This window comes from Mustela nivalis (genome assembly GCF_964662115.1).
Source record: "Mustela nivalis genome assembly, chromosome: 7".
Classification (NCBI taxonomy): Eukaryota; Metazoa; Chordata; class Mammalia; order Carnivora; family Mustelidae; genus Mustela; species Mustela nivalis.
Window position 1 is genome coordinate 75,293,658 of NC_139026.1, and position 17,218 is coordinate 75,310,875.

Below are 17,218 nucleotides of genomic sequence, written 5' to 3' on the forward strand. Positions count from 1 at the left end.
AAGACAGGTAAAAGCATGGACAAAGTTATATCATGAAAGTGGGGCGCCTGGGTGGCTCAGTGGGTTAAGCCGCTGCCTTCGGCTCAGGTCATGATCTCAGGGTCCTGGGATCGAGTCCCGCATCGGGCTCTCTGCTCAGCAGGGAGCCTGCTTCCCTTCCTCTCTCTCTGCCTGCCTCTTCATCTACTTGTGATTTCTCTCTGTCAAATAAATAAATAAAATCTTTTAAAAAAAAAAGTTATATCATGAAAGTAAAAGCATGGACAAAGTTATATCATGAAAACAGTAACTATAACAAAGCTGGAGTGACTTTACTAATACGGAGAGTACTTCCCAACTCATTCTGTGAGACCAGTATTACCCTGATGCTAAAGCCAAATTAAGACATCACACATATACAAAACTAGACCAACATCTCTAATGAATATATACTCAAAAATCCTCAACAATACACTAGCAAATCAAATCTAGCAATCAAACTTGTGTGCCATGATCAACTGGGATTTATCCCAGGAATGAAAGTTTGGTTTAACATCTGAAAAATCAGTCAATGTAATACACTTTATTAGTTTCCTATTGCTACTGTAATAAATTACTACAATCTGTGACTTAAAGCAACACAAATTCATTATTGTATAGTTTGGAGGTCAGAATTCCAAATTAGACCTCATTGGGCTAATCCGGATCAGCACTTCTTTTTGGAGGCTCAAGGGAGAGAATTCACCTCCTTGACTTTTCCAGCTTCTAGGGGCCACCACATTCCTTGCATGCCTCCATATTCAAAATGAGTAACAGTGGACAGAGTCCTTCTCATGCTGCCAACTCGATGATTCTCCTTCCCCCTGCCTCCTTCCCTTATAAAGACCCTTATGATTACCCTGGGCCCACCTGGATAATCAGGATAATCTCCCTATTTTAAAGTCCACTGATCAGCAACTTTAGTTCCATTTGCAGCTTTGTGGAATGAGGGCATTCCACATTTAATTAATGGGCATTAAAATGTGGACATCTTTGGTTAGGGGTGCTATTCTGCCTATGACATATATCAGTAGAATAAAGGATAAAAAATGCATGATCATCTCAATCAACACAGAAAAAGCATTTGACAATACTCGTGTAAAAACATTCAACAAACTAGGAATAGAAGGGAACTTCTTCAACCTTATATGAAAGAACTAAATTTCGTATTTAATGATGAAAGACTAATGTTTTCCTCCTAAGATGAGAAACAGGCAAGGATGTGTGCTCTTTCTTCTTCTTTTCCTCCTCCCTCCTCTTCCTCCTCCTTCTTCTTCTTCTTCAATATTATTTATTTATTAGAGAACATGCATACACACACACACAAGCAGGGTGGGTAGGGGCAGAGGGAGATAAAGAAGCAGATTTCCCATTGAGCAGGGAGCCAAACCCCAGGACCCTGGGATCATGACCTGAGCTGAAGGCAGCTACTTAACTGGCTGAGCCACCCAGGTGTCCCTATTCTTCCCCACCTTCTATTCAGCATTGCGTTGAAGGTTTCAGCTAAGGAAATTTAGGAAGGAAAAAAAAATAAAAGGTATTCATGTCGGAAGGAAAGAAGTAAACCTATTTTTATTTGTACATTATGTAATTCATATAGAATGTCCTTTATCATTACAGAACGTCTTAAGGGATCCACTAAAAAATTAAAACTAATAAATGAGTTCAGCAAGGTTGCACAGTACAGGATCAATACACAAAAATCAAATATATTTGTATACACTAGCAATGAACAATCCAAAAGTTAAATTAAGAAAAGAATTTCATTTATATTACCATAAAAAATAATAAAATACTTAGCGATAAATTTAACAAAAGTGAAAAACTTAGTCTGAAAACTACAAAACAATGTGGAAAGAAATCCAAGATCTAAATAAGTGGAAAGACATCTGTCTGTGTTCATAATTAGAATATAGTACTAACATGACAATACTCTAAATTGATTGCAGATTCAATGCAATCTCTCCCAGAGTCCCAGTTGTTTCTCTCTCTCTTTTTTTTTTTAGAAATTGACAAGATGATCCTAATATGTATATGGGAATTCAAGAGACCCAGAGCAACAAATACAATTTTAAAAAGAAAGATTAAATTGGAAACTTATACTTCCCGATTTCATTTTGTTTAGTGGTTGGTGTTTTTAAATTATTTTGGCATTTTTACTGATTATGAACATGCTATCAAACATATATAAATATCTGTTTTCTGACCGCATTTGTGTCATCCTTCTATAGAAATTTATTATTATACATAAATAGGATGACATTTTTCCCTCCAGTAAACCATACAGTATATTTTTAGGTAATTTTGAAATTTTGATGCTAGATGGCAGTATTACATTACTCAAAGTCTGCTCAGCCACCTTTTTCTGGAGAAAACAGAGTATTTAGGATTATGCTTTGAATAGTAGGAATAACCAATGCCTGTGAGTTTATTATGCTATAAAGAGAAACTGTGGGTTCTCCAAGTATTTAGTGATCCCTTGCCAGAACACTGTAGAAACTGTAGGGAAGAAAAAATAATTTTCCTTCTATCCTTCTGAGTTCTCGGCTGAGACCGCCCTATAATAAAAGAGAGATTAACCAGAGAAAAACAGTTTATCAATATGTATACTTCATGCATGCATGAGAGATACGCCAGGGAAAATGAGAAAACTCCCTGAGATGGCCGTAGCCACCACCTTAAATACCAACTTCAGCTAAAGACAAAAGAAAGATGTTGGGGGGAGGGGTTGGAAAGGGATCAAATTGTGGGAGGTTATTAGAAAAAGCACAGTAAAAAGTAAAGGTATGGTTTTTTATACAGATTTATGTCGGTGTCTCTGTTGTTAAGATTCTCTTGTGATTTAAAGTTGCCCTTTTTTTCCTAGCATAGAGAGAGAGACCTGATCAAAATACAAGACAAAGCAGTGGACTGTAATGTGAGTGTATAAAAATTTTATTGATATATTTTCACCTTAAAAGATGGGGATTTTTCTTTAAAAATGCAAATTTCTCTTATAAAAGGGTAACTTTGTAATGACCTATTTTATATTTTTATTTTCGCCAGAGGCTTCCATTGAGGTTAAACAATAACTTTGTTGTTTAACCCTTAAACTGTCCCTGCTCCCCTTCCCTCAGGGGACTTAAAAACAAGTCCTGGAAACCAGCTTCAGGTGTGGAGGCCAAGAAAAACAAGGCTGTACCCACCAGAGTCTAGTCCTGACAAAAGTACAGCCATCTTGGCAAAGCAAAAGCCGGCACCTTGCACTGTAAGAGTGGGTTAGCATAAGAATGACCATCCTGAAGGCCGGGAAGCCATTTCACTGAACGTCTCTAACCAGCCCACAGGGCGCACGTAATCTGAGATAAGAGAAAGTAGCTAAAACCTAAGAAAAAACTTAATCATATACCACCAGGGCAGTTAGGCGATGGCACCACAGGGACGAGATGTTAAAGAAAAACAAATAGATAACTTGCAGAGACCACAATCCTGCAAGACAGGAGTCTCCCTTGGTTTGCAAATGTCCTGGTGATTTACAACAAAAAGGGCTATCTCTTCAATGGCCCAATTTCCAGAGACAAGTGGCTCAGTACCTCAAGGCCTAAGGTCACCCTCCCCACCATAAAACTGAAGGAGAGTGAGGCAGAAGGAAATGTAAATAAAGTTAAATTTTTTCTAAACCTAAATCTCACTTAACCGCCAGGGTGACGCCAGGGTGGCAAAAGGTTAAACAAAGTTAAACTGTCAAAGTGGGGCGCAAGAGATGTATGTAGCTATGAAAAGGTACCTTAAAAATGCTATATAAACCCTTGACTTTGAGTGCTCGGGGTCCTTGTTGAAACCCGCTGCGCCGGGCAGATAATTGGACCCCAGCTAGCTGGAAATAAACCTCGCTGTGTGACTTGCATTATCGAGAGTGTTCTCTGTCTAATTGAGGGGTAGTCGACTCTGTACCCTAACAACTTCTGCTCCTTATTCAGAGCTTTCCTAGAGTCTGCTGTTTCTCAAAAATAATCAGCTCAAAAAAATCCTTACCCTGAAGAAGCATATTGGGGTGGCATATTCTACCACCCGTCTGAACACAGACTCTTAAGATTGAAAAAGACTCAAAAAGTCATCCGTACAAATCACACTTCTGTTTCTTGGTGTCACTTTTCTATTTCCCTCTTTTTTTTTTTTTTTAAGATTTTCTTCCTTTATTTTGACAGAAAGAGATCACAAGTAGGCAGAGAGGCAGGCGGGAGTGTGGGAAGCAGGCTCCCTGCTGAGCAAAGTGCCCATTGAGATGCAGGGCTCCATCCCAGGACCCTGAGATCATGACCTAACCCGAAGGCAAAGCCTTAACCCACTGAGCCACCCACATGCCCCCCCCCCTTTTCTAGTAATAGTTAAGCCACTTGACACCAAGGCACAGGAAATTGCTTCGCTGGGGAAAGCATCAGAGATTGTGGATCGGGTGACTTAAGTTTTTACTTCGAGTTCTAGTACCAAGTATTTCCACTTAAGGTCATTCTCTCTTCCCTTATCCTTAAAACAAGGGTGTTGTGTAGATGAAGTCTAAGGAAGATTTTACTGTCTCTCAATATCTATGATTAATATAGAGACCACTTTAAGGACTTTTAGAGCACCAAGAAAAAGAAGAAATTGTGGGAAATAGAAATTAACTAACTTTTTCAAATGATCAAGGAAAATGTAATTTAGATGTTTTTGTAGAATACACAGTGAAAAAACTAAGTCTGGCAGATTCTTACAAACAATGGTCAAAGTTCCAATGCTTCATTACAGTGTCTAGAATAAAGAAGTTATGTGGCACAGAGTCAGTAATGAATGAATAAATCATGATGAGGAAACAAATGATATAGGAGTTAGAAAAAGTAAAATACAAAATAATAAGAAGAGTTGTCCTTTAAGCAAGGAATAGACTTTAATTAAAGGAAACTCTGACACAAACTACTTGGGTCTTAAAATACATTTGTTTTGGGCTCTAAGTGGAAAATCTTGACATATTTACGATCTAGGGGTCTAGTAAAGAACCTCCTTGTATAGTAATCAGGCTGAAACAAATCCTCACATATAACTGAAATTTGGATCCATTCAATCAAAAGGGGCAGATTTCTTATTAGTTTTTCCTGCCTTTCAGTGTAAAATGTAAATTAAATCTAGTGCTGTCTAACTGCTTTATTGTCCATCTAAAATCTAAACCTCTGTGCCCATAAATACTGTGAAACTTGTATAGATAATTATGAGAAACTGAAATGCATGTCTGTTGTAGGAGATTAGTAAAGGTGTGTGAACTGAACTTAGTGATAATCATTGCAGACATAACTGAATTTAAAAGAATTTAACAAGTTGTAAAATTATTTTCCTGCTTCTATAACATCTAGAAAAAGTATATTACATCAAAGAACAAAATTCAGCCAAGTAAATTATAGGCTTTATTAATTGATTCATGAATCAGGCAGCACTCCATCTAGCAAGCAGAGGGAAGCTCTAAGGAGTTGTACAGAATGGAAGATTTTTATAGGAAGGAGAGTAGGGAAAAAAGTTATTAGAAAAAAAAAATAGTAGGGATTGGTTCAGTTAAGGTCACCTTCTCATAGAGGGAAAGGCAAAGGGTTCTATCAGGTGGATTACCTTACCTTTCTTTGAGGGGGATGAGGAGGGCTCATGCAACAGATGACCTCATTGGTGTTTACCAGGAAATTTTACATTAATTGTCTTAAAATTTCACTCCTTGGAGAAACTGAAACTTCAGTTAAGTCTAAGTTTGCTGCACTGCGGCAGGTGACTCTATCTTGGACCTGCAGTTTTCTTTCTAAGAAATTAGACTTTACAATATCTTAAATAGCAGTTTAGTTTTTATTTTCTTTTCTGCAGAAATAAAATCAAGTGTTTCAAATAGTTTTACGACATGATTTATAATGTGGAGTTCTGTTTATAGTCCAACTTTAAGGTCATGAAATTAAAAAAATACTTAGGATTATAATAGAGAAGATAAACCTATTAATTTAGGGACCTTGAGGGGAAACTATGGTAAGACTGTCAATTTGGGGGTCAGATTGCTTTGAGGATGATTAAAATTGAACATACCTATGTACCAAAATTTTTATATTATTATAATTGAACATACTTAATGTACACATATTTTTGTATTACATTATAACTGAACATACTTATGTACATATATTTTTATGGAAAGTAAATCATATTGTCTTATATAGTCATATATAAGCAACCACATAAATATATAAGCAGGAGGAAAAATGTTACATAAGTTATCAAAAGAAGAAAAAACTTTCATTTACTGGGCCAACCTGCTAAATGAAACCATTTATTTCTTTGGAGAAGAAATAAATAAAAATTAAATATAAGGTGAATATATAACCCCATTTTATTTTCATTTAATGATGGTAGCAAAAGCATACAATGGTAGTTGTATACTTCTTCCAGGAAAGGAGGAAGAGTAGAAATGATCTGGGTAGTTGAAAAACTTCAGCTTCTTCTCTTTATGAACCTTTATTAATAAAGTAATCATATATGAACTCTTTTGGATTGTTATCAGATCTCTCAATTTTATGACTCACAATTATACACAAGGGCAAGTTGAGGTCCATAAAATGTTCTGTGCTAAAAAATTTGGGGGAAATGCTTAGAAAAGTTTCTTAGCTATAATATTTCTCAGACCCTTTGATAAATTAACATTCATTATAGCAGTATGCTGCATTTCTCTAACTTTTTGGTTACACAAACCTTTTTAGTCCTGGGGTGTCTGGGTGGCTCAGTTGGTTAAGCCTCAGGCTCTTGGTTTCACCTCATGTCTTGATCTCAGGGTCAGAAAATTGAGCCCTGTATTGAGCTCCAAGCTCAGTGTGGAATCAGCTTGAGATTCTCTCCATCTCCCTCTCCCTTGCCCCCCCCCCCCCAGCTCTTGAATACTCTCTCTCTAAAATAAACAAATAAATAAAATCTTTCTTTTTTTTTTTTTTTTTAAAGCCACTTTTAGTTCTATGCTATTGTTGGAGAAGAAAAATTTCCCTCTATCCTTTAAGATTCTTCTGGCTACTCATTGAATTAAACAGGAGATAGACTAACAGGAAAATATCAAATTTAATTTGCATGTATGGAGGTCTTATAGATATGGGACCTAAGAAGTGACTGAGACAGACAGATTTATACTTTTTAGACAGAGAAATAAAATTTTGATGACCTGACAGGACAAAGAAAACTTATGTTTGAGAGCTTTAATTAATAAGGAATTCTAAACAGAATTGAGGCTGTGGTAGTAAATTAGTAAAAGTACTAAGGCTTGTTTATATAAACTTCTTAGGCCCTGAATTCCCCATCTCTGATGATAAGGATGTCTTTCTAGCTCCTGGTGCAGGGAGGGTACCAGTCACATGGGAGATTTGTTTCCTACTTTTGGGAGACCAAAGAAGGTCAGAGTGTACTTGCATTGGCTGTTTCTTAATTAACATTAATTCAAAATAATAAAAATACTCCATGGCATATTTTGGGCGTGGCCTGCCCTAAACTCCAACACAATACCTCTGATATTTTCTAGAACATCACATGATGTCACTATAGTTAAGGGATTTCAGGCAGAGGAAGGAAAAAGATACGACCACAAGGTGGCAGTAGGACACAAGAAGCTTTATTTGGGCAGCACTTTGACAGATTTGCTTTCAAAAGTCCCTCACAACATGGTAGCTTCCAAAGACAACAATGTGTGTTTGGGCTGGGGGTGGGGGGGTGGGGAGTGGGGTTGGGGAGGGACACTACTAAGAAGGAAAGGAGGGTAAAGGAATTCCCAGAGGATTGGAGAGGAAGTTTGTGTGCCATGATGTTGCTGCTTAGCATCAAGATAAAGGAGTCTCTAGGTCAGAGAGCTCCAAAGGGCAAGAGTGGCTTGAGTGCAGTTTTTCAGGGTATGCAAAACAGGCAGCTGTAGATAGCTAAAACTCTGCTTCTTTAGGCTGTATTGAAAATCACTGACTGGGGCACATGGGTTGCTCAGTGGGTTAAAGCCTCTGCCTTCAGCTCCGGTCATGATCCCAGCATCCTAGGATTGAGCCCCACATCGGGCTCTCTGCTCAGCAGGGAGCCTGCTTCCCCTCCCTCTCTCTGCCTGCCTCTCTGCCTACTTGTGAGCTGTCTCTCTGTCAAACAAATAAATAAAATCTTAAAAAAAAAAAAAAAGAAAGTCACTGACTGAATTAAGATTTAGATGTTGGTGGACTTTTTGAACTAATAGTCCCAACATGCTATCAAGAAATAAACTACATAGGGGTGCCTGGGTGGCTCAGTCGGTTAGATGTCTGCCTTCAGTTCAGGTCATGATCCTGGGGTCCTGGGTTGGAGCCCCTTGTATCTCCCTCTATTGCCTCCCCTGCTTATGCTCTCTCCCTCTCTCTCAAATAAAATCTTAAAAAAGGAAGGAAGAAAGAAAGAAAGAAAAAAGAAACAAACTACATACAAGCCATCTTTGATTCATTTACATAGCAGTAACAGTTGTTAATTGCTGGCCTAGATAATCTTCTAGATCAAAACTACTGTTATTCTTTCCAAGTATTTTGAACTCCTGTCATCTTAAGGTGTACTTTCACTTCTAGTAAAGCCACATGATAATATAAGAATTGATCCAAAAGGGATAGTGTGTTCCTGCTCTAACTGCTAAAGTTAACTGGTAATTGTTCTTTACTATAAAGCAATGGTTCTCAAAGTGTGGTCTATAGATCCTACAGTCTGAAACCCTTTTAGGGTTGTGAGCTAGGATAGTCACTTTATTCATGGAACATCATTTTTACTTGAAAGGACAGCTGACAACCAAAGGTTGTTCAGACTTGGGTACTTATCAGACTATTTCTTTTTTTTTTACTAAATTAATCAACATAGACTGTATTATTAGTTTCAGAGGTAGAATTTAGTGATTCATCAGTTTCATGTAACAACCACTGCACATTACATCAAGTGCCCTCCTTAATGTCTGTCACCCGGTTACCCTGTCTCCCCACGCACTTCCTAGCCAACACAGATTATTCCTGAAAAAGAGCAATATGAGCCTGTTACTTCAAATAATTCTTTTAAAGATTTTATTTATTTATTTGACAGAGAGATAGAGAGCACAAGTAGGCAGAGTGGCAGGCAGAGGGAGAGGGAGAAGCAGCCTCTTCACTGAGCAGGGCGCCCAATGTGGGGCTCAATCCCAGGACCATTGGCTCATAACCCAAGCAGAAGGCAGCTGCTTAACTGAGACACCCAAGGCACCTCAGGCTATCACTTCAAAGAAAACAAATGTTTTCTTTGTTTGTTGCCAATGATAAAATTTTAGCTTTCAAATGGATTTTGGAAAATTTATAGCTGCCATTATGAACTTGACAACTATCCAATGGTCGTATTAACAAATGTGATTGTTTTTCTATAATGAAATGTGTCAACATTGAAAGATCCATATTACTAAGAGAACCAATATTTTCCAAACTACCAATGCATGACATTGCAAAATCACGTATGGGTAAAAGACCTGATCAAAATACAAGACAAAGCAGTGGACTGTAATGTGAGTTTATAAAAATTTTATTGATATATTTTCACCTTCCACACTGCAACTAACCTTTAAGAAATGACCACTTACTGAGTTTGGACGATAATATCAAAGAAGAGTGTCCACTGGGTAACCAGAAAGATAATGAAGGTAAAATTAGCAAAGGTTGATTTTATAATATGTTGCCACCCAAGTTGTCCTGAGACAAATATAACAGAACATTAAAATAGGACTATTTCAGCTAAGGTTCCAGGACTAGAGGTACCAGCTACTCTCTTATTCCAGTGAGATTCAAGATCACCTGTATATGACTTGCAAATGCTTGGCTGAAATATTGGATGGATTTTGGAATCCATGGCACTTCATCCATTCAAAGATACAAAAGTGTAACAGTGAGAAGGGACAGAGAGTTGGAAGTTGAAGAAAGGATTTCTTTGAAGAGAGTTCTGGAAAAAGGATTGGAGGTGCTTGCTTTTCCATTCAAGCCTAGTGAAAGGAAACTCTAAGGAGATTGGTTGGAGAGTCTGATATGTCTCTTAGAGCTTGGGGGACACAGGATGCTAATATCAGACCCACATCTGAGAAAACTAAAGGGCAAAAGGCTATGGCAAGAGTCTCTGAAGCTAAAGAGAAGACTGAGGTTGGGACATATCTGCACTGTCATTGCCTAAAGTATGTGTTTCTTGTGGTCATATGAGGGCTGCCAAGGGGTTGCCTTACATTTTGCTCAAGAAAGCAACCCAGCTAAGTTAGGAAACCTGAGAAGAAAGAGACTGAAGGTATATTGTTGCATGCCTGGGGACAGAAGAAGAAAATAATAGCTACTAACTAGAAGAGACACACGGGCTTGAATCAAGAGAACTGCAAATAGGAGGTATATGCAATGATGAGGGGCTGGTAGGAAGTAGACCCTGAAGAACCCCAAAAGTGCCCCACTGCTGAGAGAGGACAGATCAGCTCACCCATAAGGCCTGGAGTGCTGACACCTGATCACAGTAGGATTGGTCAAGACTTTCCCTTCCAGTACCTCTGTTCCTACTTATCCCAGTCCCAACCTGTACTAACATTTGTGGGATCAGAAACCATATGGGAAAGATGGGGAAGGAAGAAGAGAAGTGAGGAATGGTAAAATACAGAAACCAAAAACGTCCCCTTACCCACTGCAGCCAAATCTGAGCTGACTGGAGGGAGCAAAAGCTCTAACTTGAGCTAGTTTGGAGTACTGCATGGACCTAAGACATTTTAATTATTAAAATGAGAGGTTTCAGTGACATGGAATGGCAAGACATTTTAATTACCCGAGAAAGATAAGTCAGTGGCACCTGAGATTTTATCTGGCAGTAGGGAAAAATTAACCTCTTTAGAGCAGATTTGTAATAACGTAGTGTGAAGAAAATAGAATCACTTTACAAGTACCCCTTGCTTGTTCAATATATTGATCAAATGCACACATAGCTCAGTGGATAGATTTACACATCTTGATTGGTATTCTGGAAAGATTATCAAAGATTGCTCTTATTACATTCTATATACTGTGGTCTCCTCTAACTTAAAATAAGAGCCTACTGGTTAGAATACAATTTTCTGCCTTGTTTGATGACCAGGGAACCTCTGTTGGCCTTCTCACAAATCCCAGGATAATGTATGCAAGTACCAATCCCCTGCACTCAGTCCCATGACTCTTTCTTGTTCTAAGTGATTTTCTTTAAATTATTATTACTAATTTAAATAGATAAAACCATCCAATGATAGAAAATTCAAAAGATACAAAGGGTATATAGTACAGGGTTTTTCCTACTCTTGTCCCTGAAACAAAAACTTTCCTTGGAGGTAAGCACTGTTAACAGTTTCTAATGTCCTTTATGGCTTTAGTTTTTTGAGAAATGTCTTGGCTCAAAAGATTTAGTCTTCATAATAGATGTCACTGATACCAATGTACTTGGTTTACACTGACAGTCCAAACATAAGAAAGAACAGAGGTTGTTAAAAGGACTTCTAGGATCATAACTCAGCCTAGAGGAGTAACTGTTTAGACTGTAATCAGAGAAATGAGCTGGAAGGACTGGGCATCAGTGCTGACTTACAAGTGAGGTACAGGTTATACTGTGGTATGTGGCCACTGTAGGCATAATGCAAAAATGTGGTTTCAGGACACAGTTGTATATAGTATCATGGCTCTTTTTTCCCCACAATAATATAGTATTTTATTCATTATTTTATATAAATTATGACACAAAAATGATATTTTTACAATTTTAAAATTCATGTTCTTATAAAAGCCTATAAATTGGCTCTTATAAGTAATAAAATATTTTTAAAGGTAAAATCTTTTCTTTTACTATCTTTAGTGGTCCTTCTTTTTGTTCTTTCTTCCTTCCTTCCGTTCTCCCTCCTTTCCTCCCTCCCTCCCTCTCCTCTTTTTATTTCTCCTTCCTTCCTTTCTTTTTTAAGTAGGCTCCACACCCAGCATGGAGTCCAACACATGGCTTGAACTCACAACCCTGAGATCAAGACTTAAGCTGAGATTAAGAGTTGGATACTTAACGAACTGAGCCACCCAGATGTCTTTTTTTCTTAAAAAAAAATTTTTTTTTTTCTGGGATGCCTGGGTGGCTCAGTTGGTTAAGTGGCTGCCTTCTGCTCAGGTCATGATCCTGGTGTCCTGGGATCGATTCCCACATCGGCTCCTTGCTCGGCAGGGAGCCTGCTTCTCCTTCTGTCTCTGCCTGCGACTCTGTCTGCCTGTGCTCACACTCTTTCTCTCTCTCTCTCTGACAAATAAATAAAAATATAAAAAAAAAATTTTCTTAGTTGATATGCAATATAATATTAGTTTCAGGTGTACAATATAGTGATTCAACATCTATGTTATGCTATCCTCACCACAGATGTAGCTACCATCTATCACCATACAACAATATCACTGGTTATATTCCCTATGCAGTACCTTTTATTTCTAGTATCATGGCTCTTACACAGAACAAATGGGCTGTGACTACTTTGTTCTCCTTCAGTGAAGTATCATATTAGCTTAAGAATCCAAATTGTTCTCAATATGTTATGCTATGCTCACCACAAATGCAGCTACCACCTGTTACAACATCATTGGCTATATGCCCTATGCTGCACTTTTTATTTCCAGTATCATGTCTCTTATGCAGGTCGAATGGGCTGTGACTACTTTGTTCTCCTTCAGTGAAGTATGTATCACTTAGCCAAAGAGTCCAAATTGATCTGAGTATTAATGGCTATAGTTTGATGAGATTAGAGCCAACAGGTCATTTAGCATATTTGATAGATGTAATAGAATAAGTCTGATTTTTTTTTGTCTATGTAAAACATCATGTTTAATATCAAGACCATTACCATCATCATCATGACTAGTATTTATTGAGTTGTCACTATGGGCTAGCCACCATATAAGGTGCTGCCAGATAATTATCATGACTAAGCTTATGAGGTAGGTACTGCTAATATATCCATCTTCCAGATAAAACTGAAAAATGGAATGGGTTGAATAGCTTACTTGAGATCACACAGTTACTAAAAGATGAAGCCAGGATTTGAACCCACCCAGTCTATCATACTAACCTGTTATTAGGGGGCATCCGTGGAAGAGTAATATACGTATCTGAGGACAGCAAGTGAGGACAGCTTCTACAGCCTCATCAGTCAGATTCACACAGTGTCCCATATGAATCTCCTATTTAAAAATAAAGAAAGGATAGTCAAAAGAAAAAACAGATTTGTGATGACAGCATGAAAAAGCATGGGCAATACTTGATACAAAAAGAACTGGGGGTGCCTGGCTGGCTCAGTTGGAGGAGCATGAGACTCTTGATCTTGAGGTCATGGGTTTGAGCCCCATGTTGGGTGTAGAGATTACTCAAATAAATAAAACTTAAAAAACAACAAACTGGGGTTCCTGGGTGGGTCAGTCAGTTAAGCATCTGCCTTCAGCTCAGGGTCCTGGGATCAAGCCCCACATTGTTAGGCTCTCTGCTCAGTGGGGAGGTATGCTTCTTCCCCTTCCTCTCCCTCTGTGTTCATGATCTCTTTCTCTCTCTCTCAAATATATAAATAAAAACATCTTTAAAAAACAAAAACGAACAAAAAGAACCAAGTTGTCTATTTGCAAGAAACATTCTATAGAAAAGACTAATGAAAAGTATGCAATAATTTATAAAGTAGAGATGACTTAAAATTTAAGCCCCCAACTATTTTATAAAGCAATATGGCAAAATCTATTAAAACTAAAAATAAGTATATCCCAGAACCCAGCAGTTCTAATTGAAAATGTATACTATACACAGAGTAACTCCTGCATATGTACCCAAGGAAACAATTTATAAATGTGCTCATTTTAATATTATTTATAATAGTAATAAAGTGGACAATGGTAAACAAATGGTAGTTTATTAATGGAACAGATGAAACAGTTAAAATGAAAAATATCTACTTGTATTAATAGACATAAATCTCAAATAGTACAGTCATATCTTTTAAAGCTAAATGTGTACTTACTATAGACCCAGCAATCCCATTCCTAGGTGGTTTTTTTTTTTTTTAAGATTTTATTTATTTACTTGACAGAGAGAAATACAGTAAGGAGGAAACATAAGCAGGGGGAGTGGAAGAGTGAGAAGCAGGCTTCCTGCTGAGAGCCTGATGGAGGACTCAATCCCAGGACCCTAGGATCATGACCTGAAGGTAGACACTTAACGACTGAGCTACCCAGTAAACACCCATCCCTAGGTGTTTACCCAAGAAAAATAAAAATGTAAGTCTACACAAAGACTTGTATGCAATTTTTTTTTTAAAAAGATTTTATTTATTTGACAGAGAAAGAGGTCACAAATCAGCAGAGAGGCAGGCAGAGAGAGAGGGGGAAACAGGCTCCCTGCCGAGCAGAGAGCCCAATGCGGGGCTCAATCCCAGGATGTGGGATCATGACCTGAGCCGAAGGCAGAGACTTTAACCCACTGAGCCACCCAGGCACCCCTTGTATGCAAATTTTTGCAGTAGTATTCATAACAGTCCAAAATTAGAACCACCCAATTGTCCATCAAATGGGGAATGTCTGAACAAACTGTGTCATATCCACACTATGGAATATTACTCAGCAAAATGAACAAATAAATAAAAGGAATGAAATACTAACACATGCAACAACATGAATGAATCTCAAAAACAATGTGCTAAGTGAAAGAATTAAAAGAAAAAAGTAAAAACAAAAAAAACTGCGCATTGCATGACTCCATTTCTAGAATGGAATTCTAGAAACTTTAAAACTATAATGACAGGGAGGCCTATGTAGCTCTGTTCGTTAAGCGGCTGCCTTCAGCTCAGGTTGTGATCCCAGGGTCCTGGGATTGAGTCCCACATGCGGCTCCTGACTCAGCAGAGAGCCTGCTTCTCCCTCCCACTCTGCTTGATGCTCCCCTGCTTGTACTCTCTCTCTCTCTGTCAAATGAATAAATAAAATCTTAAAAAAAAAAAAAAGCTATAATGACAAAGTAAATCACTGGTTGCCTGGGGATGGAGGCAAGGGATGGGAGAAAACATCATAGGGTGATGGAAATGTTTTATACCTAATTGTGGTGGTGGTTAAAAGCTGTGTAACAATTACCAAAATTCATCAAACTGTACACTTAAAATGGGTAAACTTTATTGCATGCAAATTATATCTTAATAAAGCTTGAAAAATTAAACATAATTTTGAATGAAAAGCAAACTGTAATAGAACATATATATTATAAAACTATTATGTGAAAGTTTAAGACATAAGACAACACTTCATCTTGTTTTATGAATCCCTATCTCTATGTGTTTATCCATATATAGGTAAAGTATGCAAACATACAAGGGAAAATACACAGGTGTCTTTAGAACATGGTTACTTTGAAGGAGGAAAGGGAGAATAAATGTGTGGGAAGCTTTACATGTAACATAATTTTTAATGAGGAACTGAAGTAAGTACAGAAAATGTTAAAATTTAAGCAGCTGGTCCACAGGTTTGTGTTATATTACTTTCTGTTCTTTTTCATGCTTCCCTCATTTGATGGTCTAATTTGGCATCCTTCTGCACTGTGTCAATGTAAAATGGTACAGCCACTGTGATAACAGTTCCTTAAAAAATTAAACATAGCATTACCATATAATCCAGCTATTTCACTTCTAGGTATATATCCAAAGAACCGAAATCAGGAACTGGAACAGACTTTTGTATACCTATGCTCATAGAAGGAGTATTCATGATAGTAAAAAGGTAGAAACAAATATTGAAAGATGAATGGATAAACAAAATGTTTATGTATGTACATACAGACACATAAGCATGTACATATAAACAAACTTATATAAACATATATACATATGTGCATATATATATGAATACAACATATTATACACAATGAAATATTATACAGCTATAAAAGGAATGGAATTTTTTAAAAAGATTTTATTTACTTATTTGAGAGAGAAAGAGAGAACTCAAGCCAGGGAGAGGGGTAGGAGGAGAGGCAGACTCCACATTGAACAGGGAGCCTGACACAGCACTCTATCCCAGGACCCTGAGACCATGACCTGAGCTAAACGCAGACACTTAACAAACTGAGCCACGCAGGCACCCCAGGAATGAAATTCTGACACATGCAGCAACACAGATAAACGTTGAAAACATTATGCTAAGTGACATTAAGTCAGAAAAAGACAAATATTGTATGGTCCATTTATATGAGTTATCTAGAATAAGCAAATTCATAGAGACAGAAAGTAGAACAGGAAAAAAAAGGAAAGAAAGTAGAACACAAATAGCTAAAGGCTGAGGGGAAGGGAAAATGCAGAGATATTCTTTCATGGGTAATGAGTTTCAGCGTAGGATGAGGAAAAGTTCTGGAGAGGATTATGGCTATGGCTGCACAACAATGTGAATGTACTTAATTCCACTACTTGTACACAAAATTGGTTAAAGTGGTAAGTTCTGTGTTATGTATATGGGACCATAATAAAATACATTTTAAGAATTCTGGAAGTAAGATTTATCTAATAGTTGACATATATATTTTATGGTATTAGTATTTTTCCTCCTGAGAAGTTGATATGAAGTTGGTTATACATAGTATAATCAATCTATCTCACAAATAAAGGAAACCTGAGTATATTGAAAACTCATAAAAACTGAGGAAAAAACCATCTTGTTATAAATTGGCAAACATGTCCTATGATATAAATTGACAAAGGCTACAGACAAAGAAATACAATTTGAGAATAGATGGAAAGAATAGTGTTGAACATTTAAAATATATTAAGGAATAAAAAAAGATGCAATGCCTCAAACTGGGTCTTGGCAAAATTGTGAATTCACAGCATAACCTTCACGGGAACCAATTTTACAATATGAATTTAGGACCATTAAAGTAGCCATACCTATTTATCCACTTGTTCTGTTTTTTGGAGTTTATTACTGCAATGTAAGAAAAAAAAAATAAACCCCAACATATGATTATTTCTAATGGCTAAAAACTGAAAATAATCTGAATTACCAACAACCACAAAAAGGAAAGAATGATACATCCTATGAACAGATTTTGTTCTCTCATGTACCAATGCCTAGAATATAGCAGGTACTTAATAAATCTTTGTTGAACAAATGAAATTCTATAGGCAAATAAGGTTCTA

The 17,218-nt window shown here is 37.2% G+C and overlaps 1 protein-coding gene across 4 annotated transcripts in view; it reads right to left on the reverse strand.

Annotated features, from left to right (window-relative positions):
* The window catches only part of AMN1 (antagonist of mitotic exit network 1 homolog), a 108,474-nt gene that overhangs the window by 2,383 nt on the left and 88,873 nt on the right, over positions 1 to 17,218 (reverse strand). For all 4 annotated transcript variants that reach the window (XM_082738657.1, XM_082738656.1, XM_082738654.1 and 1 more), the window contains one exon: positions 13,130 to 13,241. In XM_082738657.1, the coding sequence (XP_082594783.1) occupies positions 13,130 to 13,241 (112 nt within the window). The remainder of the gene's footprint in view (positions 1 to 13,129; positions 13,242 to 17,218) is intronic.